General features: G+C 44.6%; 1 protein-coding gene across 1 annotated transcript; it reads left to right on the top strand.

Annotated features, from left to right (window-relative positions):
• The first annotated feature begins 1,298 nt into the window (after window positions 1-1,298).
• On the top strand, window positions 1,299-24,862 carry C3H1orf198 (chromosome 3 C1orf198 homolog). The gene is made up of 4 exons (XM_075089530.1): window positions 1,299-1,761; window positions 9,790-9,840; window positions 19,953-20,504; window positions 22,422-24,862. The coding sequence occupies exons 1-4, from the start codon at window positions 1,414-1,416 to the stop codon at window positions 22,476-22,478; spliced, it is 1,008 nt and encodes a 335-aa protein (XP_074945631.1). The 5' UTR covers window positions 1,299-1,413; the 3' UTR covers window positions 22,479-24,862.
• The last annotated feature ends 1,798 nt before the right edge of the window (window positions 24,863-26,660 follow it).

Below are 26,660 nucleotides of genomic sequence, written 5' to 3'. Positions count from 1 at the left end.
GAGGTGGCGGGCTGCCCGGCAAGCTAAGGCTAATAGTGTAGCTTGCCAATGAAATTTGCAGGTTATGGAAGGTTTGGGCGTGTTAATAAAATGCAGCACAGAATAGCAAGGAGGGCGAACTCAGCATCTAAAAGTACCTGAAATGATTTTAGTGAGTGCAACTTAATCCCAAGTGTTTTGTAATAGCCTGATACTGAGTTTCAGGTTTGGGTATTACAAGTTGCAACTAATAAAATTTGCAATGATTAGGTGGCTGTGGAAGAGGCATGTAGAAACCCTCATGTACACCAGGAAAGCTATTAGTCTGGAATTTTTTTGAAGATGTCACACAGCACTGATGGGCTGTCCTCTGCAATACTGGTGTACTGGGGAGCTCTGGGGGGGAGCTCCAGCCACTGGGGGACAGTCAAGATGTGTTCAGGCAGCACCAAGCGAGGAGGGCCAACAGAACGAGCAGGGTCCCGGAGCGAAGGTTGATTTAACGGAGGATCTCCCTGTAAGTATGTGAGTAGAGAAAATAGCCTTAAATCTTTTCTCTGAGTCTAAAGAGAACCCTACTTTTGATACAAGCTGGTCGTAACACTGGCACCTTGATTTCAGGAAGTTGCAACAGTTTGGCAATGGAAGAATCTTTTAGGATGTTGGTGTTGTGCGGCAAATGTTCTTCACAAACTACTTTCTACCCCCATTCCCCTAATTCGCTGTACCTTTGGAAGAAAGCATTCTTCCTCTTGCAGCACATCCAAGACCAAAAAACCTAGTTATTCCAGCCTATAGGCAAGCTGTTTTACCGATACAACTAATTCCTACTGCGTGGATTTGTTACCCTTAGGCTGAAACTTCATTTTCCTAAATAAAAAAGCCTTTGGAGCGACTTGCCGCTGAGCCTGTCGACTTGGACGAAATAGCCCATCCCAGGCGTCCGACAGGAGCTTCTGGACCTTCTCCTATAGCATCAAGAAACAAGTAAAACTTATTTAGGAGTGAGGAAAGGCAGGTGCCAGCTCTGCCAGCTGAGGCAACTCCTTTCCTGGTGCTCCTGGCCCCGGCAGCGGGGGAACACTGCTGCTCCCCCCCTTCTGCAACGGCGGGGCAGGGCACGGAGGGTCGCGGGGCCCGGCTGGCCGTGCCCGGGGCCTCGGCTGCGGCTCCCACCCGCTCAGCCCCTCCGCCCGGGCAGGACGCGCTTCTCCCCCCCGCCGAGGGCGGCCGGCGCCGCCGGGGGCTGCCCCGGGCGCTGGGCGTGCGGGAGGCGGGGTGTGCGGGGCGGCGGCCGGCCCCCATAGGGAGCCGGGGAGGCGGCGCAGGGAAGGAGGGAGGAGGAGGAGGAGGCGGTTCTCGTTCCCATTCCCATTCCCGCCGTGCGAGCGCGCCGGGCTCGGTGCGTGCGGGGCTGGCGGCGGCGGGGTGGCCATGGCCTCCATGGCGGCGGCGATCGCCGCCTCCCGCACGGCGGTGATGAACGGCAACCGGCCGCTGGACGAGCGGGAGCGCAAGCGGTTCAGCTACTTCTCCTCGCTGAGCCCCATGGCGCGCAAGATCATGGCGGAGAAGGAGCGGATCCGCGAACGCTACGGGCCCGAGTGGGAGCGGCTGCCGCCCCGCCAGCAGGACGAGATCATCGACAAGTGCCTGGTGGAGCCGCACGTCCAGGCCCGCTACGCCGCGCACCGCGGCGCCGCCCGGCCCGCCGCGCCGCCCGCCTCCTACCCCAGCCTCCGCCTCAACACGGGCCAGAAGGTGGTGCGCTTCGGCGACGAGGTACCGGCGGCGGCGGCGGGGGGGGCGGCCGGGCCCGCCCCTCTCGCCTCAGCGCTCGGGCGGGGGGCCGGGGGGCAGCGCCTGGGCGCGGCGGCGCGGCGCGGCTGCCTGAGGCGGGGCCGGGGGCTCCGCCGCGGCGGGGCCTGGCGGCGGGGGGCGCAGCCGCTGCCGCACGGGCGGGGGTGGCCGTAGCCTTGTCCCGGCGGCTTCACGGCTGCCTCTGCCCGGCTGTGCCGGCGCTGGGCTGCGGGGAGGAGCGGGCGTGTCTGGTCGCTGGCAGCGGGGGGACGCGACGTGCCCCGGCGATGAGGCTCCCGGCTTTTCCCCGCTCCGTGGCTGTGCGGGGGGGCGGGATGTTAGGCTTAGTGTAAGCGGCGGGGGCTTGGTCGGACCGTAAAAGCGGGGAAGGCACCAAATCGGAGCTTGTCCGAGATAAGCAGAAGTAACTCTGAGGTGGGTTTTGCAAAGCGGGGACTTAGAGAAGAGGCCGGTACCAGCTGCCCCCGAAAGCGGGGCATGGCCGCGGCTGGCTCTGGAATTAGTCCCTCGCTGAAAATGGGCTGTTGGGAATATTTACACTGAATTAAATCTCTTCCTTTTTGTTTCTAATTTTAGACACGGTTAAAAATAGCAACACTGAAAACATTCCAGCTCTTGGTATTTTTGACACCTGAAAAAAATGCACCCTGTTCTATGTCACATGCCAGCAAAAACAAGGGTGTGGAAAGATAGAAGGCAAAAAGTATGGAGTTTTGAAGCTTCTGAGAGCCACCTATCTAGTAGCAAAGCATGATAGCCCTTCTAGAAATCCATAGGTATAAAAGTACCCAGTCCAGAGCGGTGGGTCATGTTACCGAGCCTGATCCTGTGAAGGGGAAGGTCTAACAATGCTTGCAAAGACCTGACGGTGCTCTTCGGATACTCTATCCCTCTTATGCTGCGTATGAGATTTCCTTTTTGTTTTCTTTTACATCTTGGTATGATTACAGAGACGTTATCCTTCATTATGTTCATATAATACCTTAAAGTGACCTATAGCTCATTAACTTATGTGGCTTCTACCAGAAAAAACGTAATCTGCTTCTGCATTTGTAATCATCAATCCAGTTGAAGAAGAGCAGCATCGCTTTTAGCCTCCTCACCAATATCCCTTGCAATGGGATTTGTAAAAGCGTTTGAAGCACATGGACACTCGGCATCATGGGTCCCCACCAGCCTTGTGCTAGCAGGCTGCTGCCTGTCAAGAAGGTGTGAGGATGTGCCACACACACATCATTCCTAGAGCTAGAGAACATATGGTCAAGCTCGATTTTGTTTAGTCCATGATACCAGAAATTCTGGGTAAATATTTGCCAGTAATAGACCATAACTCCTGGTGAAAAAGGGGTATAGAAGGACCCAAGACAGCAAATTTGTGCAAGGAGTCTTTGAAAAGAAACCTAAACCTGAAGTTAGTTGCAAAAGGATTTAGGTTAATGACTGTGGAAAATAAATATGTTCAGCTTTCCCAGCCTCAGACAGCTCTGCTGTGCTTTCTGCTTTGAATTACATGGATCCGGAAGGAAAGCAAGCGTGTTGTAGGTCGTGGTGCTGTGCTGTATGGAAATAATCATTTCCTGCTTGACAAAAAGGCTAGAGTCCATCTGAAATTTGGCAAGTTGATTTCTTTCCTCTCTTCCCCCGAAATACAGCTATGACACATGTAATGTTAGCGTTTGCCGAGCCGTTAACCAAAGAAAGCATGGTTCGTCAAAATATTAGATGCGGTGTTTAATTTTGGAAGCATCTGCCTCAACTGGCTTCCTCCTTGACTTCCAAGCTGAAGTTAATATTAATCCTGTTTCTGAAGAAAAGAGATTCCACTTGTTTTGGCACCCTCCATTTCCATTTTAGTTCTTCCAACTGCACTATTGAGCCTTGGAGCCTTTCCTGGCTCCTCATCTGATAGCTTCCTCTCTCCCCGCTCCCTTGCTGGCATTCGACCTGATTTTTGGACGTTTGCCCTGGCTGACTAATTGTTCCCCCTTGTCCTGCTGTTACAGAGCTACTGTGGCCGGTATCTTGCCATTTCGGTTCAACTTTCCAGGCTTGCAAATGCTTTGCCTACAAAGCTTTGTTATCTTGCTGTCTTCTGGTCTGACAGCTTACTGAGCTGTGCCACTGCCGTCTTTGTAAGACCCAGCTGCTGCACGTACTGTGGTCACCCAGGCCTCGCTCAGGGCAATTAGACTGGTCCTGCTGTCCCTGTCTCATGGTGTACGATATCCTGAGGCAAGGAAACAGAGAGTAGTCTGCAGATCTCAGAATCACTTGTTGATGTTCAGTCTGAGTGTTTCGGTCTGATGATATTCTTGCCGACACCTGCTCCAAAAGCTTCGTGTTTCCAGCCACAGCTCATCTTTCCTGTTAACTGATGTTGAAATCTGTAGTGATCTACCTGTGCTTGCTTAAGCATGGAAAGTTGATCTCTTTCACCTAGTGTTCTTTGGAGGGCTTGGGAGAAAGCAAAACAATGATGAATGCTGAAGGTACTGGTTTACCCATCCAGGACTCTCACCATTTCAGTCCCACTTTATGCATGTGGCCACTTCGATAAGGTCGTCCAGAGGATATGTAATGTGGTCTTATATCTCTGGACAATTGGTTCCCTCTTTCTGGCCCCCACCGTTTCCAGCCTGTCTTTTCTAACACCAAGCTCATCTCCTGAACTCGTAGCCCAGGACTGTAAGTTCTCAAAGTAGAAGCACCTCTTAACATTTTCAAAACACCTCTCAGCATGTTGGCTGTGTGGGAAGGCTGTGACAGAAAATAGATGTGCGGTAACAGGACCGTGGCCTCCTGTAGCCATGATCCAGTCATTTCCTAGTGCTAGAGCACTGCAGCATCATGTGTGACTCCTAGCAAATGTCTAGAGCCAGCTGAGTGCCGCTGCTCTTTCTCTTCCATTATCTTATCCTCATTACAGCATAGCTGCTCGTGGAGTTAATAACTGAAGCAGTGCACACCCTGTGAATGCAGTTCCTAAAGAGGATTGGTGCCAGGACACCAGAGCTGCTTGTTTAATCTCCTCTTGCTATCAGAGACTAAAGGTATTTTAAAAAGTCTCAAAAAGCTTGATGATAGAAGTGGGAGCACAGGAATCAGGCTCCCCGATTCCCCAAACAGCGTTTCTCTCTTAAGCACAGAGTTGAGCTGGGTGGCACCCAGTTCACTTGGCATTTGCCTGCGTGCATCGTGCTGTCATGGGGAGGATGCACCCCCCTGCTAACACCAGCCATTACATGTCCACCGTCACATAGTCATGTGACGTGGTGTCAAGTTCAGACTTCCTACTTGAAACAGACCCCAGAATACACCAGCTCAATAAACCTGATGGACTTGCAGGCCTTGGTATTTTCCAACACCTCCTCCTAGCGAAACCCAACATCTCTTGCCTCTCTATCTTGTTCTGTTTCCTAGAGTCATGGCGTCTAGGTCATGCATATATTTTTCGTCTCTTCCAGGCTAATAGGGTCATTTAACACCCCCATGAAAGAAGTTTTGTCCTGTGTGCTGAAGGTTGCCTTGCTATCATCGCACATGGGCCCAGCACCAGGCGACTATTTGTTGCTTCACCATCATTTGCTGTGTCTAGACATCCTAGGCCTTCTGGCCTTCGGAGGCTGCAACCTTCAAGCAGAGGTTCCTCGTTCCCAACAAGCCTCCAATTGCTGGCATTTCTCCATTTATTTCTAATGCTCATAGTGGTAGAAAGTAAGGTTAACTTAGCAGGGGAAAATCTGCAAATAGAATCCGGGGCTGAATATAAATGTGTAATATAAATGGGCTCTTTTTGAAATACGCTGTAAATTATGAGCCATCATGAGGGGAATAGGTGGAAAACAGCCGTGTGGGAGAGGGTAGCACCCTTTGACCACCATAGTGGTCAGCTTGTGTCAAGCATCGTATCTGATGTTAGTTGATGCCACTGGATCCTCCCTGTTTAGTTCAGTGAAAGATAGTGTAGATAGTCAGTTTACCACAAGTTCTCACTCGTCTATTAATATTGTCCCTCTTTATCCACAAATGTGTGATATACACATGGATTTAAGGTCTCTTTTTTTTTTTAGGTTGTTTTTTAAGGGATATTGAGAGTTTGAGCGATACTCACCAGCTCAAAGAATTAGACTTGAAATAACTAAACCTTTCATTGCAGAAAATGCCATGTTCTTTAGGAAGTGGTAAACATTTCATGTGGAGGGAAGACAGGTAGGAGAGCTTGTTCAGCTTCATTCATCGTCTTTTAATAGGGAAGTTTGAATTATCTACCTGAGGGAAGGTATGGTTTCTGGTTTGCTTAGCCTTAAGAGCTTTGGCACCAAGCCAAAGGATTGACCCTTTTATCTCCTGCTTAAAAATGCTTTAAAGCAACTAATATGCAATATAGCAATACATTTTGTGCTGGGCCTGTTATGGCTTGGTGCTTTTTTAAAAACAAAAAATGCAGTGCAGCTTTTGAGTGCAGTTAGACCCCAACAACCAGCAAGTCCTGTTCTGAGAACACTTCTAAGATGCATTTGTTGGTGACTTTGTGACTGCCTGCTTACCGGCAGCTGCTCTGAGCAATGCTCGTGTCAGATAAGCTGGCACGTTGCTACCAGTGTCTTCCATTTTGAAATTCAGACGCTGTTTTGCAACAAGCTGCCTACATTTAGCGAACGTAGTTTGTGATTCTTTTTTATATATTCTGCAGCTGGTTGTTGAAGTCAAGTGTCTAACTGGATTTTTGCCTCTCTTTCTCTTTCCCTCTCTTCTTTTTAAATTTATTTAGCTATGAAATATGTTGCATGAGGCCACGTTTCTTACAAATAGGTTCTTTAATGCTGGTGAACAAAAGTTTATTTATTTGCCTTCTCTCTGGAAGAAGGCTTTGTTGTGTGCTGAAAACAAAAGCTTATCAGATATGGATCTCTTCTAATCTGTGTTGATGATAAATAACCTTGAAGCCTTTTTCTCTAGAATTTCCACTCATAATTCTGTGAATATTGAAATAGTTGACGCTTTTGCTCCCATTTTCTTCAAGCATGTGAGAACTTGTTTATTCTACAGAAAGCAAAGTTATTTATCCCATTTTGTTGGTGATAAACATGAATCAGATGCATCGGACAAGAAACTGTTGAACACTGTTGTTCTGCTTCTCACTTGGTCCCCTGCGTGTCCTCTGTGTGAGGGCACAGGGGGTGGGGGCCACAGTCTTCCTTCCCTTCCCTGACAGAACCTGGCAGCTGTCTCCTTCATCCTAGCTTCAAGTACACTTCAGATAACCACAGACATCAGCTCCTTGAAGCTTTGTATCCTCCAACCATGTCTTGTCCTGTTTTATCCTTTGCTAGGTCCTGTGGAAGATCTCTTGAATGTGTGCAAAGCTCCTCAGACTTACTGGCTCAGAGGTGCGGTGGGCTGCGCAGCCTGAGATACGATAAGCCATCTTTTTAAGAAGGAAAATCTGTGGTCCTTTTCTTTCAGGGAACTGCCCCTGCCTAACAAGCGTCTACTGCTTCCATCATTTGAAATAATCTATGGAAGTCTTAATTTAGTCTCTGACAAGAACTTTGTAACAACCGGTACCAAAATACTGCTAATTCATTTCACGAGCTTTTTGTCTCTCTGAGCTGGAGGTTGAAGTTACAAGTTGAGGTGCCAGCAAGTGCAATGGTGGTTGAAAAGACATCAGATTCCGTGAGGTGGGAAGCTGACTGCCTGCGTCCTGTAGGCAGTGACATGGTGCACAACCTCATGCCTTCGCTCCGCCTTCCCTGTGCTGCTGGTCTATCCCTCTGCAGGCAGCCTTTTGTCAGCAAGACTCACTTGCAGCAGCGGTGTTGTCGCTGAGTTAAGGGTGTCCAGGGAGCCTTGGGTGAAGAGGTGTCCTTCCCAGTGCTCTCTACGCTTGCCTTAAATACAGGAGAATAGAGAACTGGCTGTCTCAGATCCAGGACAAGGATGGTCTTAGCTCACTCCCAAGTTTAAAACTGGTCCACAGCTGGTTTGCATGTCCTGTGAATGGCAAGAAGTCAGAGGTTCCATTAAACAACATAGGTAAAACCCTCTGACAGCTATACCTACGTGTCTGGAGCTTTAAGGTGCTGTGACAGCACGTAGGAGTGTTACACTGTTTGCTGGACTTCATTTCTGTTCTTTACTGCTGTGGCTGAAATCGAGTACTGATTTGTCCAGACGCCATGTGGACGGAAGGGTTGGTCCTACCTCGTGTGTAAGACTCAATCCAGTGGCTGGGCTCTCCCATCTCTCTTCTCTCCTGGGCCATGATTCCTGTCACGTGCGCTTCAGAAATGAAGTGCCGACTCCACCAGTTTCAGAGGCGAAGGATACAGTCCTAAAATGATTTTGAAATAATTTGACAGCCACCTGCTGCGAGGCATCCCAACTAAGTGGTGTGGCGTTCCCGTGTGGACAACAGCACTCCAGAGCACAAACACTGCTTGAAGTTAGAACAGATACTAAAAAGCAGAATTTAACTCCCTTCGTTTCCATTAAATGTTCATAAATATGAGTATCCATTTCCTGGAATGAGAGAACCTGGTATTGCACTTGTATTCTTGGCAAAAATTTCCTGTACCAAATTTCCTTTTTGGCCAGAATATGCAGTCCAGCAGAGCCCAGGCCTGTCCTTTTAGATGGTTTCTATCAGCCCAGTTCTGTTTAAGAGCATGGGATCACCCTCATATATACCACAAATACTTTGCTGCTAGAAACCCTGTGTTTCACAGATGAGTAATAGTTGGAGAATGACACATTTTCATGTTTAGGAGATGGTTTCAGATGCTTCTGACTGTGATTTCATAGCCCTTGGCCAGCAAAATCTGCTTGGGTGAAATAAGAGATGGCGGATCAGCAGAATTCTATCAGATGTCTGAGAAATGTATTTATATGAAGGCAGAGGTCAGAAATAAGAAGAAAAGATGTGGGGTTCCTGTGTTAGCTTAAAACATGGTCTAGTTCTGTTATTCTTTGAACAGCAGGGGTGTGAAACAAGCCCTCCTGTCCTCTCCTTCCCTGTGCATGGTTACCCCTGGCCTTTCTCCTTCCACCCACTGTTCCCATGCCTGTTCCTCCCCTGACGTACTGGAGTGGCCAAGCAGTGGTACACTCAGTGTGGAACGTGCCACTCTACCCCTACCAGCATGAATGTCCAATGTACAAATGGGTCTCATCCATGACTAGGAATAGAAGCGTGATCATTTTGTGGTGAGCCTTGACCAAATGCGAACAATTATTTTTTTATTTATTTGTCAGCCCTTCTTTTTTCAGTGTGGGTCGCATGTGCTGCTGGAGGGCATGCTGTGTATGAAGAGACTATTTAAATTTATCAAATTGGCATTATTTTCAGAAAAATGGCTTCTTAAAAGAAGTTATTTCAGATTGGGATTTTGCACTCGATGTTGTGCAGTTCTTTCAACAGCACTGAATACTTATTTCAGACCGATCGTCATTGAAATGGTGTAATGATATATTTTGTCAGGGCTGGATCCGGCTGAGGCTGGGCCTGATGGAGGCACAGCTGTTTCACTGCTACATGACTGCCTGGTTGCCCACATGCTCTTTAGTCTGCGGAGAGGAGGACATGGGACTTTATTTCCCTAAGGCCCCTGCTCCTCATGTTATTTCTGCCCCTGTGGGTTGCTGGAGGCTACCGAAGAAAATGCCTAATAGAAAACTGGAAATATAATACATATTAAAGCTATTTGTAGAGAAACCCTTTCAAGAGGTTTAGACCAGGTTAAACCTTCGTGTATTTTGTAGGTTCAATTGGTATGCTAATAGATAATCTCCCCCTCAGAGAACTTGCTTTCAGTCAGTCTCAAAATGTAATCAGTGCCATCTCTAAGTAGTGCTCTTGCTTTTTAGCAAGCTCTATGGTAGTGGGTGTTATGCTTCCAGCAGTGCAACATGATGTCATCTGTGTGATGCTCCTGGGCAGGCAAAGCTGCTCTTCTGATTTTTAGTCATTCTTGAATTTTATTTCAGGACATAACTTGGCAAGATGAACACTCGGCTCCGTTCTCCTGGGAAACGAAGGTAAATACGCAGCAATTTTGTTTTTAATATTGGTTTGTCATTTCATACTGTTCCTTGTACATTTATATTGTCTTCATTTAGAGACTTGATAGGCTAATGTCACCTTTATTCTACGAGGGCTGTGTAAAAGGACCATCCTGCAAATGAAATGGGACTGGAGTGCTTCGGCTGACATCAACAGAAACACAAGATGTACTTCATGAGCTAATGTTCTGGCATCAAGTGCAGGTGTAAAACTGATTAGTTACAAATTATTTGGTTTTTCATTGTAAACTTTTTAAACAACTTCCTGTGTTTAGCAAGATTTCATTTCCAAAAGGCAGCTCCTTTGTTTTTTTTCCCCCTCACATTACCTCTGGTATTTTGTTAAAGTGTTATTTACAGTGGGTTTCTCATAAGGCTAACACAGAGCCAGACTTCTCCACCTTTCTGAACCTGCACTGTGAGGAAATATAGTTGCGCCAGATTTGTGGTGGGAAATCAAGTTTATTTCTTCTTGTTGAAGAAAATCTGGGAGCAAAACCACAGCTCATTGCCTTTCTCAGCTGGGTATGGTGGGCATGTTAATTTAATCACACATTTCAGACTTTGTGTTTTCTGGCTTTATCTGCCAGAGAAAGCTGCTTCTCCCTCCCCTGTTTCTTCCCTTATTATGCCCTTGAACTATGTAGATAATCTTGTATGAGCTTATGAATATAATCTTAGCCTAATGCAGAGTAATTATTTGGAAATGCCAGTGAATACTAAATTAATCCAGTTGACCCTAGATGACTTGTCAGCCTTCCCTGCTCAAGGTCACTGCCTGTAGCTAGCACCCCATCTGGGCTTTGCAGATGCTGATTAACCTATAACTTGATGTGACTCCTGGATCCCTGCAGCCTACAGTGCTGCAGTTTAAGAGAAACCATTGCCAGTCTTCACTTGCCTTAGAACTGCCTTATAAGCTGTGGTGGTTCCGGAGCCAGTGGAGGATTCCCTGCAGTGGAAGCCTGGTGGCTCAGGCAAGCCCTCCTGTCTTTCAGGACCCTTAGAAGAAGCAGCTTTTAGTGTAACACTAGAGGCTTTTAGCATGGGTGTACTTGGGTGAAGCTGTCAAGAAAAGAAAAGTGAGAAGAGTGTGGACCTCATTGACAATGAGGTGAAATAAATCGTATGTTGAAGACAGCGGTGTTGTCTCTCCCCTACTTTTTGGTGCAAACCCTAAAACTCAGTTTTGGGAACGTGGCAGCTGTAATCGTATTTCTAAGATCTGCCTTCACAGGATTTTGTAAGATTTGAATACTTGAACTTCTGGAGATAGTGCTTTGTGTAATCACTGACTAGTGATCCATGATGAGATGCATCTGCACGCAAATGGATTTTCTCTTTAATTGATAGTTGGCTTTTCTTTTAAATGCTTGTGTGTCTAGTGAAGTGTTTTTCAACCCAGCCTGTGGTTTACCCCTTGCTGATTAAGATTATTTTTACAACCCTCTTGCTGTCTCAAAATGAGGGACCGCAATGAGTAGATGCTCTAGGTTCATGCTTTTCTGTAATGAATGGAGCATCACAGAATGATATGGGAACACTCGTATGGCTGCTGAAGCAAAGTGAGGTGGGGAGGAGGTTGCTTTAGAAATAACTGTCTCAGCTAATCAAGCCATGTCTCCCTCTTTCCCCCCTTCCCTCCTTGCTGACCAGAATTAAAAGCCGTGCCTCAGCTGTAGGTTGAAACGTTGCATGACCTTTTCCTTTAGCAAAACTCTAGAGAATCCATTTTGTCCAGCTTTATGTGGTTGAGGGTTGGTTGGTTTATGTGGATTCTTTCTTTTGGTTCCCCCCCCGCACCAGTGTCTCATATTGTGTCGGTCTTTCAGCCAAATCCTTCAACTGCTGAGTCTTCCATTTCTAAAGGTGGAGATCTTGCTTCATGCTTACCCTTTGATCTCTCCCCTAGCCAGTACTTTAATAAGATAATATTGGAAGACAGTTTCTCCATGAGCTACTGGCTGAGGAAAAAGTATCCATCCCAGTCAGTCCAGTGTTGGGAAATAGTGAAGAAACCAGAACAGGCTGTTTAATAAGGATGATGTGTTGTAATGCACGTTCGGTGTCTTGTGGGCTAGATCTGTTCCCGCTGTTATTTCAAGCTGTCAGGCTCTTTCCTTTCTGTGAGTTCTACCCCAAGGTGGGTTATTCTTTCCATAATATTCTTTTCCCTGATCTCCCCTTAATGCAGAGTTTTTGGTTTGGTTTGGGTTTTTGCATGTTACTGGCATGATGATGAAATTCCTTCATTCTTTTGTAGCTTTGCATGAATGTGCGCTGGCTTCCCCAAGGAAGGGAACGTGGTATTCGCTTTCTGCTGCCTCAGAGAAAGTAGAGAGACAAATCAGTAAAACCAACAGGGTTTGGGCGTTTTTTTAACATTGAGACTAAGAAAAATAAAGCGGCAAAATCCATATTTGTCTGTAACTAACTTCAGGAAGACTTTTGAGGGTAGTGAGAAGAGGGGAGGGCATGTTTTCTGCAAGTTGGAGCCTCTCTCAACTGATACAGTGATGCCAACGATGATTCCAGTTGATCAGGTTCGGACAAATTCTTCTCACAGTAGCTGGTGCAATGGATTCCCTAATTCCATGGCTGTCAAACTTACCAGAGCGCCGTGTACTAAATTGATCTCATTTTGGGCAGAACATTGTTGAAGGGCTTGATAACTTCAGGTCTGTCAAAAGCAAACTTCCTATGTTCTCATTTTAAACACAGGTGTGAGATGTGGCTTAAGTTGTTCATATCACAGCAAACGCCTGCATGAGTATCTCCACATTTTTAGCTGTTTGATGTGTATTTAAAGTTCTTTTCTTATCTCTTTGTTTTTAAACCCTCAAACGAGGCAAACAAAGCAGAAACGCAATATAAATAGCTGAGTTAGCTGTTAGCCAGCATTTAAAATGGAAATGTTTTTAGTAGGAAACTGTAGCACTTCTCAGAAGGAAAACTACTCGGGAAGCAACCGGTTCTGGTGGCACTGCAACAGGCTGATGTTTTAAAACCAAGATTGAATTGGAGGGAGTGATTTGGATCATGGGTGGAGCCCTCATGAACATAACATGTCTTGAAATGTGGGTTACATTTGTAACTGGAGCTAAAGCCAGGTTTATGAATGTAGGACATTCTATTTATGGCTTCAGGTTTAAGTGGGATGAAAGCTGACATTTTGGCTGAGTTTAGCCTTTGAGGTTTCTTGGTTGGTTTGAAGTAAAAATTCAGTGAAACTCAGCATGGACTCCAAGATATAAATGGAAAACAAGGATCATGCCTGGGTTTGGAAATAAAATTTCTCTGCAACTCTTCCTGAACTCAGAACTTTCTGGTTTTGATGTGTTTTTTTTTTTTTTTTTAAAATAAATTTAGTAGTGGGCAGAAAATATCATTTCAGTCTGCCACCTCAGCTAATATATTGAATGCACACAGCAGCATGGGAATAAGTTGGAATCTATTTCTAATTCCTGCTATCAACTAAAGCAGGTTTTATTCCAAATGCTTAAAATTGACATATGCACATCTAAAAATCTGTTGGTCTTCAACAGGTAGAAAAGTTATGAAGGCAGCTTTAGAGAGTCCTTTTTGTGCTTTTTTCTTTTTAACTCCTAGCTTTTTCCTCCTTCAGCTCTCTTCTCCTTTCAGCGGGCCCTCAGATATTTGTTGAAAAGAGAAAGCCTGCAAGGTGTGTTTAAGAACAAACCAACCAAAAAAAGGCAAAAAGGGAAAGTGTCAGGCTTCATTCCCTTCAATAATCCGGTTGCTGCCTCCCTGTCTGAATTCCCTAATTGTATTGCTAAAGAAATGATCTAATCCCAGCGATGATTTAGAAAGAAAAAAAATTATGATACACTTATAAAAATGTGGTTTGCGAACTGTTTCCTTTATCTAAAAGCAGTCTTCAATATCCTTCTTTGTACAATTCATAGTTGTTTTTGTGGTTTGTTCGGGTTTTTTTTAATAGCAAGGAAGTGGCAGAAAATAATTTCCCTTCCCCCCCCCCGCTTCCTCAGCAGCCTGATATTAGAATTCTTTGCTACAAACTATACTTTGGTGTGATTATTTTTATCAAGCTGGCATAGGTGGCAGTGCTTCCTTGGAAAGAAAGAAGAGTGATGCCTGAGGTTTTGGGTTTTCCCTTCCTTTTTTGATCTAGACTACAAATATTTAAAACACAGTGCTGTAAGACTACTGTTGACTATTAATTCTTGAGGAAAAAAAAAGGCAAGCCAAAAACCCAGCAACTTGTGGTGATAGTAGCTGTGCTCGAGGTTTATTTTAATCTGCATGGCCAGATGTTCTTGGGTAAGGATTCAAGTACCTGCATTGGTCTTTAAACAGTTGTTTTTGAGTGTAAAGCCATGCACATACCAATATATCAGTATGAGTTTGCTCAGGCTAACCAGTAACAGTGGCAGACCAGAGTGCTCTTCATACCACCAAAGAGTAGACCTTGAAATTTCCTCTCAAGCTCCACAGTCTTTGATGTTGTCTTTTCTGTATGGACTAAAATTACTTAAATTGTTTTTAAGTGCTTTGCTCTATTTTTGTCCTTGCAGTTGGTCTCTGCTGACCTAAGGATTTCTTTCTGACTCTGAAAAGGTCCTGAAAACACCCACAGTGTGCACAGGAAACAAAGCAAAAACTGCAGCTACTTTGGGACCCCATATTGGTTTTGGTTTTGTCCATTCAGCAAAGCAAAAGCATCTTCTAAATCGTTTTAAATTTGGCTTTCTTACCTCTGCGTATATCGGGCTGTGCTTAAAACAAGTTGCTTTTGACAGTGTTTCTGCAGTCTTTGTCTCAACAATGTGAATTTTTCAGGCTGCCAAGCAAAACAATTTGTTTTGGCTGTATTTGCTTGATGTTTAGTAAAATACTATACATTCCTGATGAATGAATAAGATGCTTGAAAAACAAAAAGCTCCTGGGTGCTTTGTGGTGATCTTGTTTTTAATACAGACTTATAAACTGAGATCTGATTTTATACAGTATTATTAAATCATTATGTTCTTAGTGTGTGGTGCCTGTCTTTTAGACTACATTGTTTCCCACGAGTATATACAGCCAGTATTATGATTTGGTGGATTACTCCTGCCTTGAGACTGAAGTTAAGTCTACATTCTTTTAATCCAATAAACAAAATTCCTAAATACCTTAATATGGTCTTTTTGAGGAAAGATGGACACACAACCCTAAAACCTGCAGTTTTTAATAGTACTTGTATTTACTAGATGGAAAGATGATCCCAGACCTAGGCATCCTTTATTTTAACCCTTGCAGTGGGTTGGGAACAGAGGGATAAGAGTGAAAAGGACAGAGACTTCTAGGTTAGCTCTGCTTCAAAGTACTACTTTGTGAGTGCTTTGATGTGCACTCTCTCTCCCCTCCCCTGCCCCCTTCATGTGTGGAGAATGGCTTGCTCTTGCAGTATCTTGAAAATACTACTGCTTTTAATAGCTTTTATTTGAATTCTGATGATAACTTCTAGAAATTGCAGTTAGGACTGTACTAGCCTGCCTGTAAACTCTTGAGACTTTCTGGGCTGAACAGTTCTCACAAATACAGTTTGGACAAATGGTAGGAAAAAGAAAGTATTTTTATTTTATTCCTTAGATGGGGAATTAAAGCACAGAAACTGCAGCTCATTCAAAGTCATACAAAGCCTATGAAAGCAGCTGGGGACTGAAACCCTATCTCTAGAATCCCAAACCGTGCCTAAATGGCAATTCACTTTTGACCATCAAATCTTACTGCGACGTTCAGTGTTTGCTCCCCCGAGGTGGCAGCTGCAAGACGTGCCACAAGTGCAGTTGTGCCGCTGAATGCTCACGTGCGCACCTGCAGCTCACGGCAGCTCTGCCTCAGCCCCAGGAGGGCAAACACGCCGTACGGCCCTTTACGGACTAGCTGCCACTGTAAGTTTCACAGGATCCCAGAATCCCAGGCTGGAAGGGACCTCAGGGACCATCTAGCCCAACCTTTCTAGGAAGAGCCCAGCCTAGACAAGCTGGCCCAGCACCCAGTTCAGCCGACTCTTGAAGGTGTCCAACGTGGCCGAGTCAACCCCTTCCCTGGGGAGATTATTCCAGTGGTGACCGACCTCACTGTGAAAAACGTCCCTCTCGTGCCCAATCGGAATCTCCCCAAGAGCAACTTGTGTCCATCCCCCCTTGTCCTCTCCATGGGACTCCTTGTGAAAAGGGAGTCTCCATCTTCTTTGTAGCTGCCCCTGAAGTACTGGTACATGGGGATGAGCTCCCCTCTGAGCCTCCTTTTCTCAAGGCTGAACAAACCCAGCTCTCCCAGCCTATCCTCGTATATGGCAGCTTCCCAGGCCTTGGATAACCTTGGTGGCCCTTCTCTGGACCCCTTCCAGCCTGTCCACACCCTTTTTGTACAGCAGGGACCAGAACTGGACACAGCACTCCAGGTGTGGCCTGACAAGCGCTGAGTAGAGCAGGATGACGACTTCTTTCTCTCTGCTGGCAATGCCCTTTTTGATGCAACCCAGCATCCTGTTGGCCTTCTTGGCCGCAGCAGCCACTGTTAGCCAACAGTGCTGAGCTTCCTGCCCACCAGGACCCCCAGGTCCTTTTCCACAGAGCTGCTCTCCAGCCAGGCAGATCCCAGTCTGTGCTGCACTCCTGGATTATGTTTTCCCAGGTGCATGATCTTACGCTTGTCCTTGTTGAACTTCATAAGGTTCTTGCTGGCCCACTCCTCCAGCCTGTCCAGATCTCCCCGCAGACCAGCTCTCCCTTCTCTGCAGGGAGATTTGATTGGGGCCAGGAGAGACGTGCATCAAGGTATTTGCATGGCTGTCAAATCTAAAGGAAAAGGAAATGGTTTTTTGGGGGTAACTCTGTGTTAAAAGTTGTTTCCTTCTCTCTCCTGCTGACCCAGTCAGTTGGCAATTTGCAATCTGATGTAAGAAACTGGGAGCAGAACACTAATTAAACTCACATTCCTAGTGTCTAGTGACTCATCGGAACATACAGTCCTACTCATGACTTAAATGTCAGCATGGGGTGTTTCACACATGGGTCGTCTTCTGTACGTGAAATTATCTCCCTACTTATACTGCTGCTCTGTTGTGGGTTTGGTTTTTTTTTTGGGGGGGGAGGGTGTTTATAGTATTTTATTGCCAATTTTGAAACTTGAAAGGTGCTGCATGTTAATAATTTTCTTTCATCAGCTACATTTCTTAGGGGTTCAGATGTCTTAGATAACCTTGGAAATCAATAGAAGCATTATGTATTTCAGGGAAAATAGAATAACTTGTGGCTGGTCCACAGAAATTCTTGTCTTCTCAAGCTAAATGCTGGAAGCAGAATTATACACCTGACCTCTCGGGGCTGTATTTACATCATGCTGAGACACAGTGCTTTCAGAACCTGTCAGGGTAGTCTTGTCTTCTTCGCCTTCCCGGGGGGAGAAAGCAAGCTCCTGAAGTATTTTCATTCAGATTATTCCCTGTCAGGTTAGGAACGGTTTGATCCCCAAAGCGTACCGTGACACAAATATGCAATCTTAAATGTTGGGTGTGAAATGGAAAGGTACACCCCACGGTCTCCCAGAGCACGCATCCACCAGCGGGTTGGAGAGGGTACAACTGCCTGATGTGCCGCAGTGCCACACTCTTCTCTACACGAGAAGCCGTCTGCCACTTCCAAACCAGACCTCTGAGCTGGTGTTTGGACCCATACGAAAAGGACATAAAACATGACCGCAGGCAGTGGCTTTTGCTCCACAGCGTAAGAACTTCCCAGGAGGCCTGGCCTTGCTTGTCTCACAGCGCTGAAAGGCGAAGCCATCTTGTTGGTTTTCGGTTTTCTGCTTTTTGTTCTATCAGACCCTGCTTCCCTTTCCCTTCCATCACTGTTTTTGCTGGATTTTGTTTCCAATGCTATTCTGGTGGATCTGGGGCTGTGATGGCCCCGCCGCCCCCAGGCACCGATCCTCCCTCTCTCTTGGTCTGGGGGGTGGAGGAATCATTTTACCGAAACTGATTGCTGTTGTGGTGGCCTTTAGCTACTGTCATCTCTAGTGGGAGCCTTGGGACAGGCTACTCAGCAGAAGGAAGACTGTTGAAGGACAGAAAGTAGCACTGTTTTAATTCCCACATGGCAAGGTACTTAAGTCTTCCAAGAAGAAAATTTAGGATTTTTCTCCCCTTGAATATTGGGGAAGTGCAGGTCTATTTTATGTTGTTTTTTTTAAGCTGGGGTTTTATCAGTTCTGAAGTCTTAAAGCATCTTAACTTCAGGGTGGTAAATTATCTATTTGGTAGTATTGCCAAATGAGCTCAGGGAAATAAATCCCAAGATTTTAACATAGGGAATGGCAATCACTGTAAGTAATCCTCTAAACCATTGCATCCGTATTTTGTTTATGCAGAATTTATCTAAGGAAAAATCTCCTGCTCTTAACTTCACATCATGACTTTTGGTTAAAAAAAAAAAAAAAGAAAATTGGAGCACTAAGGTTTTCCCTATTAGGTTTTTGCAGGAAGGGTGGGGTGTTGAGCTGTGTGGTAAGAGTTGCGTGTATCCTTGCACTCACCTTATTCTACCTGAGCTGTAATTATTTACAGCTTGTTTATGTTCTGCATCTTTTGATAACACAGTATATTCGTAATGAAGACACGGAACTTGGTGCTTCCTTGCTCGTAACCTTGGAAAAAATGTCTAATGTATCTAATTCTTTAGAAAGGTCAGATATTAGTCCATGAATCAAATTATGTTTAGTCAGCTGCTGACTGTTTAAAAAAAAATGTTTTATAAATAATCAGTTGCTGAGCTAACATTTGCACTTTGATGGGAAGTTTCTGAATATTAAATACTAGGCATGTGAGACCTGATAGATGTAGAGTCCCTTTGAACTTAACATGCACAATGATGTAGGACTTGAGATCAAACACCTCTAGTGAAAATTATATACAACTAGGACTTGTTTTAGACTCAGGCCCATAGATGCTATTGCGGTTTCATTCAGGAAAGGCCAGGTAGTGAAGTAGAATGGGGAAAACATCACAAATCTGTAATGAACTTCAAAAGTACCTGTTAACCGCTTGTAGCAAAAGCTAGGGTTTCGTATGTCCTCTGAATTCTTTCAAAACTGAGCAGGCCCATAACGACAACAGCATAGCTCTAACAGTAAATGCAATTTTTTTTTTAAAAAAATTTGCATTCTTTGTTCCATTTTACAAACAAAAGTCTAAACATTAGGTTGTTCTTTTCTGGCACTTGCTATGGTGCTGTGCTCCTAAATACAGTAACGCTTACGTGTTCCTCAGAGTGAAATAAGGCTGAACTTTTACTAGCCTAAAGAGTGTCCAGCTAGTTGGCAACCAAGGTTACTGAAGCGGTGGTAAGTAAAATGAACATTCTGAAGCACTGTTCCCCTTTGCAAGATCTGTTTCAAGCTTTAACTGTGGTCACTTACTTCCTTGACACTGTTACCTCTCAAATGAGTACAGCTATCTGTACTGCAAGTAAAACCAAAGCAAAGCTCTGGAATAAGTGGAGAGCTGGTCCTGCTGGAGTTGTTTCTTTTCCTTCAGAGGGACATTAGAATTGTAAAAACCACCTACCTACCCATACCCATTACATCTGATCCTCTATCTTAGAAGTAGATGGAGTTGTAACGCGTTGCCAACTATTTCAAAGCCTGTAATGGAAGATTGCCTTTTAAACTACACTGTAAAGCTTTTTTTGGTTTATATTTTCATGTAAAACATCTATGGCTTCAAAATGCATCCACAGCTGTTCTAATGGTTTAGTGCTGTGCATGCTGTGCACTGCTGTCGTGGATGGCACTGAGTAACTCCAATACTGTTGTTTCCTCTGACTCCTCTGAGGCATGTCTAGGATTCCTACGTTTGTTTGCAATTCAGACTTTTAAAAATCTCTATTCTTATGCAGTTACATAGACATTTATGGAGAAAATAAGTTAGCTTTGCTGTGGTATCTAATGTCTGGGAGTTGCCTAACCGTGGGTAAGGTGTTACCTGTAGGTGGCAAGATCGGAAGTTCAAAACTGTCTTTGTGAATGGCTTTGAAATGCTGTTTTTCTTTAACCCTGAACAGAGTCAGATGGAGTTCAGCGTTGCGTCTCTGTCCATACAAGAACAAGGTGGTGCCCAGTTGCAGAATGAACAGAGGCAGCCCATTAAAGCAGCATCTGGTGTCCAAGTCCTTAAATCTTCTCAGGCCAACAAGACCCCTGGCTCTGATGGGTTGATAGCATCCAGAAAGGAAGAGGAGTCGTCTTTCTGGAAGATAAATGCAGAACGCTCGAAGTTCGAAGGAGACAAGTCTGAGTTCCAGTCCCTGACCCCCAGCCAGATCAAGTCCATGGAGAAAGGAGAGAAACCCCTTCCCTCTTTTTACAGACAAGAGTCTGCTCCAAAGGAGATGGCAAAAGCTGAGAAGCCCAGCATAACTAAACCAGAGAAGTCTGTCGCCCCCAGCCTACCTTCTGTATCTCTCGAATGGGAGAAACCTCGACCCACTCAACTCCCTGCTAGTTCTCTAGATGACTTCTTTCTTCCTGACCCACCACAGGACCTGGCATCATCTAGGACAAACAAGGAAGATACTGATGGTACTATACTTACAGATCCACAAATGCCTGGACAGGTAAGGACTGCTATATCTACTGTCCTTAGATTTAAAAACTGTATAGCATGTTAAAATCTGACAAGGCCGCTCTGAAAGATTAGGGACTCCATAAAGCATTAAGCTATAGCTAAGCTTGCTGGCTTCTTATCCTGTAAATTTAAAGTCTATTTAACCAACATTTTATGTGCTATTGTTTGTTTCAGTCAAGTATTTTTTAATGTAGTAAAGTGCATAGCCATTGTTTAAATATAATACCAGAAGCGGTGACGTGGCGTCCAGTAGCCAGCTGACAGCAAGCAACCTAACAGCTTTGGGTAAAGAGCTTGCTATATCAAGTAAAAGAGTTGGGTTTTTTTTCCCTTAAAACAGCAAAACAATGGCAAAAAGATGTTTTTAAACTTGAAAAGTAGATAAATTAGTGTCTAGGATACTTTGTTGGTACACACAGCATAGCGGTGAATTGCAAACTAGTTTCTCAGCAGTTTTAAGCAGTCGCCTAACAGCCACTTCCCAGTGCCTTGTCCCAGGCAGCTGGGCTGCTTTCAAATGTGTTTTCTCTTAGAGTCCAAAATGGAAATGGAATGAGCTTCCAGAATTAGCCTTCTTAATGTTTGTTTTGGTTTTTTTTTTAAATAAAAAAAAAAACCCAAACAGCCCAACAACAAAAAAAATAACCTTAAGCAGCTCGATAGCCAATCGAAGCTATTTAAAAAGCAGATGCTGATCTGTGAGAAAGGAAACAACAGGATATGACATGGCGAGGGAAAGAAAAGGAAGAGACCTGAAGCCTGAAAACTGAAGTAGAGAAGAGGAGTGGTTCTTCAAACAGAGCAGTGCAGCTCTCTCTGGAATCTGTAGCCTCACTCTGGCATAAGCCTGACATATTGCTGCACACCTTAAGCATGTCGCATAGCTTTTTCTCTACCCTATTTTCCCAACAGTGATTGTTTAAATCCCGAATAAGATGATGTAAGGTCAGAAAGATGCAGGGTGAGGAAAATCTTTGCAAGAGAAGTGGCAGCACTCAGGAGACAACAATACTTAAGCCACTTCAGTACTTGGAGCCCTATGTTCGGTTACTTTTTTCTGAAGCTAAGTTAAAATGCTGCTTGAGCTGTTTTGCTACAAATCGTGACTGTGGTAGTCCGTTAATTTCAGTCAAAGGCTTTATCATGTTTTCCTACAAATTAATGGTTTGTTACAATTTTAATTCCTTCATGAATGTTTTCTCGCTAACTGAAATAGTTTGAAAATCCTGATTTTCCTCTCTGTGGGGAAACAATCCTCCCACATCAAAATGTGAACAGAGTAGCAGAGGAGAGAGTACGATCGAATTTTCTTTCTTTCCTCTTCTCTGGATTATCTTCCCTGTTCTGGGGAAGAGAGCCGTGCTCTAGGAGGAGAATCCGGAGACTCAGCTGTGTCCCGTGAAAGTCTTCCTGAACGCTGAAATCAACTTAAATGTCATGGCTCGAAGTGCAGCACTGCAGGAGCGAGCATGTTCTTGATAGCCCAGTAAATGACTTGTCAACAAAGTTCAAACTGTGTAGTTTTCTGGAAACAACTGGCTGTCATTGGAACAGGCAATCCACTGAATTCCTGTTGCTTACATTCTGTGTTTAATGCTCTGCAATTCCTACTCCAGTCTCAAAATTGATGTTTATGAATTTTTCCATGGACGAAAAAAATAATGTTTTGCCTGCAGACCACTACAAGATTTTTATTTTCATCTGGAACTGCCTTTTTGGTCATTGTGAGTACATTTCCATGTCTAGCATTTTCTGGTGTAGGTTCTTAGGTATCCTAGAGCAAGGTGAAGAGCTTGAAATATTGGCAGACAACATTTTAAACTTCCTTTTGTAGGTAGGCAGCCAAGTACTGAGTTTGTAATACCATAATTAACAACCACATCTTATGTTTTTTCTTTCCTTGCAGACTAGTACAAGCAATGTTATCTTGAAGACTGGCTTTGATTTTCTGGACAACTGGTAAAAGATACTTCAAAATAGAGCAAACCAATTTTGGGGAGGGAGTGGAATATCTTTCTCCTTGTACGTTAATTTACTAGCATTTGTGTCTTTTTCTAGAAGTAACTTTCAAACTCTTAAATGTTGCCTTTGTATAAACTTTTGTAATACCTTATGCGTATTTGTTTTTTAAACAGTGATAGAAGTGTGGTTTCGTTCGGATATTTTTTAGTACCTGTTAAAATTTTTAGTAGCTACTGTATTGAAAGGATGGGAGAAGTTACCGTACCCATGTTAAAGAAAAACAAAAGAGAGTCTCCATATCGTAGAAATGGAACATACAGGACCAGGTTGCTATTTTCAGTCGAAACCTTGCTAGCATGGCTTGTAAGAAATAGTGTTGCACATGCAATGGTTCCAAATAAGTAAATAATTCCATACTTCGAAGAATAAGCATACAGAAGACTTGTATTGATTTCTGTATTTAGTTTGAAAGTAACTTTTGTACCGCTTGTTTGAAAACACTTTCCTTTTGAAGAGGCCAAAGGCATTGCCAAAACGATGGATCCAAAGAAGCACTGTGTTTGTACCCTACCAATCTGCTGAAGTAACATCAGAGTGTTAGAAAAATGACCTGGGGAAAAGTCAGGTGTTTCTGGTCTTTGGATTAAAGACTTGGGGGTGGGTGGAGGGGAATGGGAAAACACCTAATGAACGGGAGAAACTGTCTTCAGGGAACACAAGCCTGACGATTTCACTGCCTCCTTACTGGAGCATAACTCTTCATAATAGTAGTGCTGGAAGTACAGCACTGGGAATTGCTGGAGTGTGGATTACCGTTGTGTCAGGAAACCACTATGTTTATGGGAGGTCATAGCAGTATAAGGCTTCTTTGGTTTTTTAAGCAGCTTATCGTCTCAAGGACTCATCAACTTTGGTGCTTTTTCCTCCTTGTGGTACATTCTCTTCAGCGTTCAACATCTGGGTTGCGTTTGTTCCCGAGGTGCAGCGAGGCATCTCCAGGTGGCCCTCAGCAGACTTGCCTCCACTTCTGCTTTTGAACGGTCTTTGTTTGGTGTTTAAAACGTAGAGAACAAGACTAGCTGTCGTTTGAATCTGTTGTCTCTGAAATGCAGCATGATTTACACACTGACTCTCACTGTGTTTACCTCACCTTGAAGCCTTAATTCCCCCGACGCACAGCCAGCGACTGGTCTGCTCCAATGCCAAAGGTCTGACCTTTCCATTTACCTCAGCAATAGTCCCATAGCATTTGTTTGGGGTAGAAGGCAAAACACAGGGCTCTAATGGGTCCCAGCCAAGGCTCCGAGAAGGTCGCCATCTCCTGGACCGTAATTGTGCTAGGCTTCTCATGGATTAGCACTTGACATTTGGTTCAGTGCCAGGGGCGGTTAAATGTGCAGAATTGGATGCTGCAGGATTTTTTTTCTGCCTGTTACAGGAAGAGTTTGAGATGTCCTGGAAGAATCCTTGCCTCTAATTGGTGTGCTGCTTGCTCTGAAGAAGCAGAGGATGCTGACAGAGCAGTAAAACTTACTTGTTGATCAAGGAAAATCCTGTAAGCTACCCCCCTTCCCCCCCCCCGAAAAATAATAGAACCACCAAGCTCAAAATCTCCAGTTTTTCTAGTGTTTTCTTAAAAGGTTTCTTAGCTTAAGGGGAAGATTGCTACAGAGTGTAAGTCATTGTGTAGCCTTATTTATAGACTTCTGAAAGCTTCTTTACATGCTTCCTGAGATGTACAAACTCCTATAATTTGTGGTTGTCTCTGCATTCAGCAGTTCAGAGAATACTTTTTTCTACCAGCTGGGACTTTACTGCTGGTTTTTTTTGTAGCAGACCTTTTTAAGCTTTTGCTACAAGCATCCAGCATTAATATAGCTTAGAACAACTTCAGCGCAAATTCGTTAGGTATATCATTAGTACTGAGTCGCACCCTCTTTTCAGAGCTGACAAAAGTTAACCCTGGGGTTTACAGTTACCAGTGAATCTAACTTTCTGTACATTTAGCTGCTGAAAAGTTACAAATCCAAAGTGAAGATGCACATTCTCATCTTAGTTTGATACGGGGAGATCTGAAAGCAAAGTCTCCTGCTGTTGAGGAGTGTTATTTTCAGCCTCTGCTAAATACCTTAAAGCTTCTTAGGGAAGGACCTGGGCTGCCTGTCTCTTCCATCGGCTAACTTGACCCGAATACACATTGGGACCAGCTGGTAGAACATGCTGCAGAACTTTTTACTTATCCTGGTAGGTTTTTCCTGTGCTTTGACAAGAGTTGATGCTCCTTCTTTCTTTAATATGTTTTTATTAAACATTCTTACAAAAAAAAAATTGTACTTGGTCACATTTTATATTAACAATGTTTTAATAAAGTCACTTTAAATAGAACATTCAAGGCTTTTGTGCTGCTTTGTGTACTGTTCTTTATACTCCGCTTTCTGTGGTGCCATTGGAGTTGTTTGGGGCATCTTGGATCTGCCTGAGAGCCAGCCAAGAATGATTTGGTCTAGAATTCAGAAACTGATTTTTTCAGATCAGGGGAAAAAAAAAAAATCAATACACTGCAGCTGTTTTTCAAGATTTTAAGTGAGGCTGTTTGGGGAAGCATTGTTGCTTTATCATTTTATCTGACAGCTGGGGACAGGATGAGATTTGGGACTTTATGAAGATTAAAATCTATTTGTACCTCACTGTCATCGGCTTAAACCTCACACATGCACACCCCCAACATCTTCAGGTAATCCAAAGCAGTATCTGGATCAATATTCCAGGAGCAACTTGAAAACTGGAGGTTGTGGTTTGACCCCAGCTGGCCACTGAGCACCCCACGGCTGCTCACTCGCTTCCCCCGGGCAGGATGGGGGGGAGAGTCACACAGGTAAAAGTGCAAAAACTCAGGGGTTGAGGCAAAGACAGTTTAATAAGCAAAGCAAAAGCCGTGTGTGCAAGCAATGCAAACCAAGGAATTCATTCGCGACTTCCCATCGGCAGGCTCGCTGTACTTACTGCAGATGACCAGAACTGGCAACGACAAACTTTCAGGCAGTTTTCCTCTCAGCTGATGGTTATGTGCGGGTTTTAAAAGCATGTCACGAAAAGGAAGATGCTAGCAGAGGCTGCTGGGTCGTCTCGCTTTCTGCCTTTTGCCTTGCGCAGCAAGTCCTCAAAGTGTAAGAGAATCAAACAGGCAGCTACAAGGGTAGTTTTTTAGTTTTTCTTCTGCGTGCCCATATCCACTTCTTCCAGAAATGTATTTTGAAGAACAACTCAATTTGTTTTGTACTTGAGCTGAATTTCTACCAACAACTAAAGAGGCATTTGAAGAAGAATTTGGTTTGGAGAGACTCGGCAGCCAATTAAGGGGTGGTATTCCAACTATATTTAGGATCTGGCCTACACGTAGTTTGCTTCAGTCTTGTTTAAGCTCTGTCTTAACTTTTAAAAGTCCTCTCTAATAAAGGCAAATCCACAGCATCTGGGCTCCATCTCGGCTGTGGAGTCAGCAGGTCTCATGACTGAGTGAAGACTTGTAAACGCAGAGTAGAAAACACGCTGGGCTGCCTGCCGAAGGACAGCGATCGATTCATTTGTTGGTGACCAGTCACAGTTGCTGAGGTTCGGGCAGCACGGAGCTGTCTGCGGGCACAGCTGGGGGTGCTGGAGCAGCACCCGGCAGGCAGAGCCCTGTTGATCACTCAGCAAAGAGCATCCCCCAAAGAGGCTGCAAGTCACACCCCTGAGATACAAACCCAGCTTTGTAGGCGTTATTCACAGACAGACCCCCGGGCTTTGCTGCCCACGTTTGTCCGTGATCCACCTGCATCGGTATATTCTTGTTACTGTAAGGACAAACCCATAACTTTGCTGTCCTACATTTGTGAGTTAATGAGCTAATGCCAGTGGAAGCCTTTACACAGCAGGCAAGCCAGGCACATGCGATTCTTCTCAACAGGCCACTTTCTACATTTCTATTGAAAATCTGTTGTCCCCTTTTCACAGGTGGGCTTTACACCTCAACGCATAATATAACCGAGTAGTTCACCACGAGGATCTACATCTTCATCTGACCTCCCACCACCTGGGGAGCTTTGACAGCACCCTCAAGAGTCAATGAATGGGAGGTGGGAGATGACCACGAGATTTGTTTGCATCCCTAATCCGGCAGTTCCCCAGTGGTGCTGAACCA

This window comes from Phalacrocorax aristotelis, chromosome 3, assembly GCF_949628215.1.
Source record: "Phalacrocorax aristotelis chromosome 3, bGulAri2.1, whole genome shotgun sequence".
NCBI lineage: Eukaryota > Metazoa > Chordata > Aves > Suliformes > Phalacrocoracidae > Phalacrocorax > Phalacrocorax aristotelis.
The sequence above is the reverse complement of the archived record's forward strand: the minus strand, read 5'-3'. Positions and strand labels throughout refer to the sequence as shown.

What these genes read in the sequence shown, in the direction of transcription:
- C3H1orf198 (XM_075089530.1), top strand. Translation starts at nt 1,414, where the DNA reads ATGGCCTCCATGGCGGCGGCGATCGCCGCCTCCCGCACGGCGGTGATG. An exon ending in TGGTGCGCTTCGGCGACGAG is followed by an intron (nt 1,762 to 9,789) that starts GTACCGGCGGCG and finishes ATTTTATTTCAG; the next exon opens with GACATAACTTGGCAAGATGA. An exon ending in ATCCACAAATGCCTGGACAG is followed by an intron (nt 20,505 to 22,421) that starts GTAAGGACTGCT and finishes CTTTCCTTGCAG; the next exon opens with ACTAGTACAAGCAATGTTAT.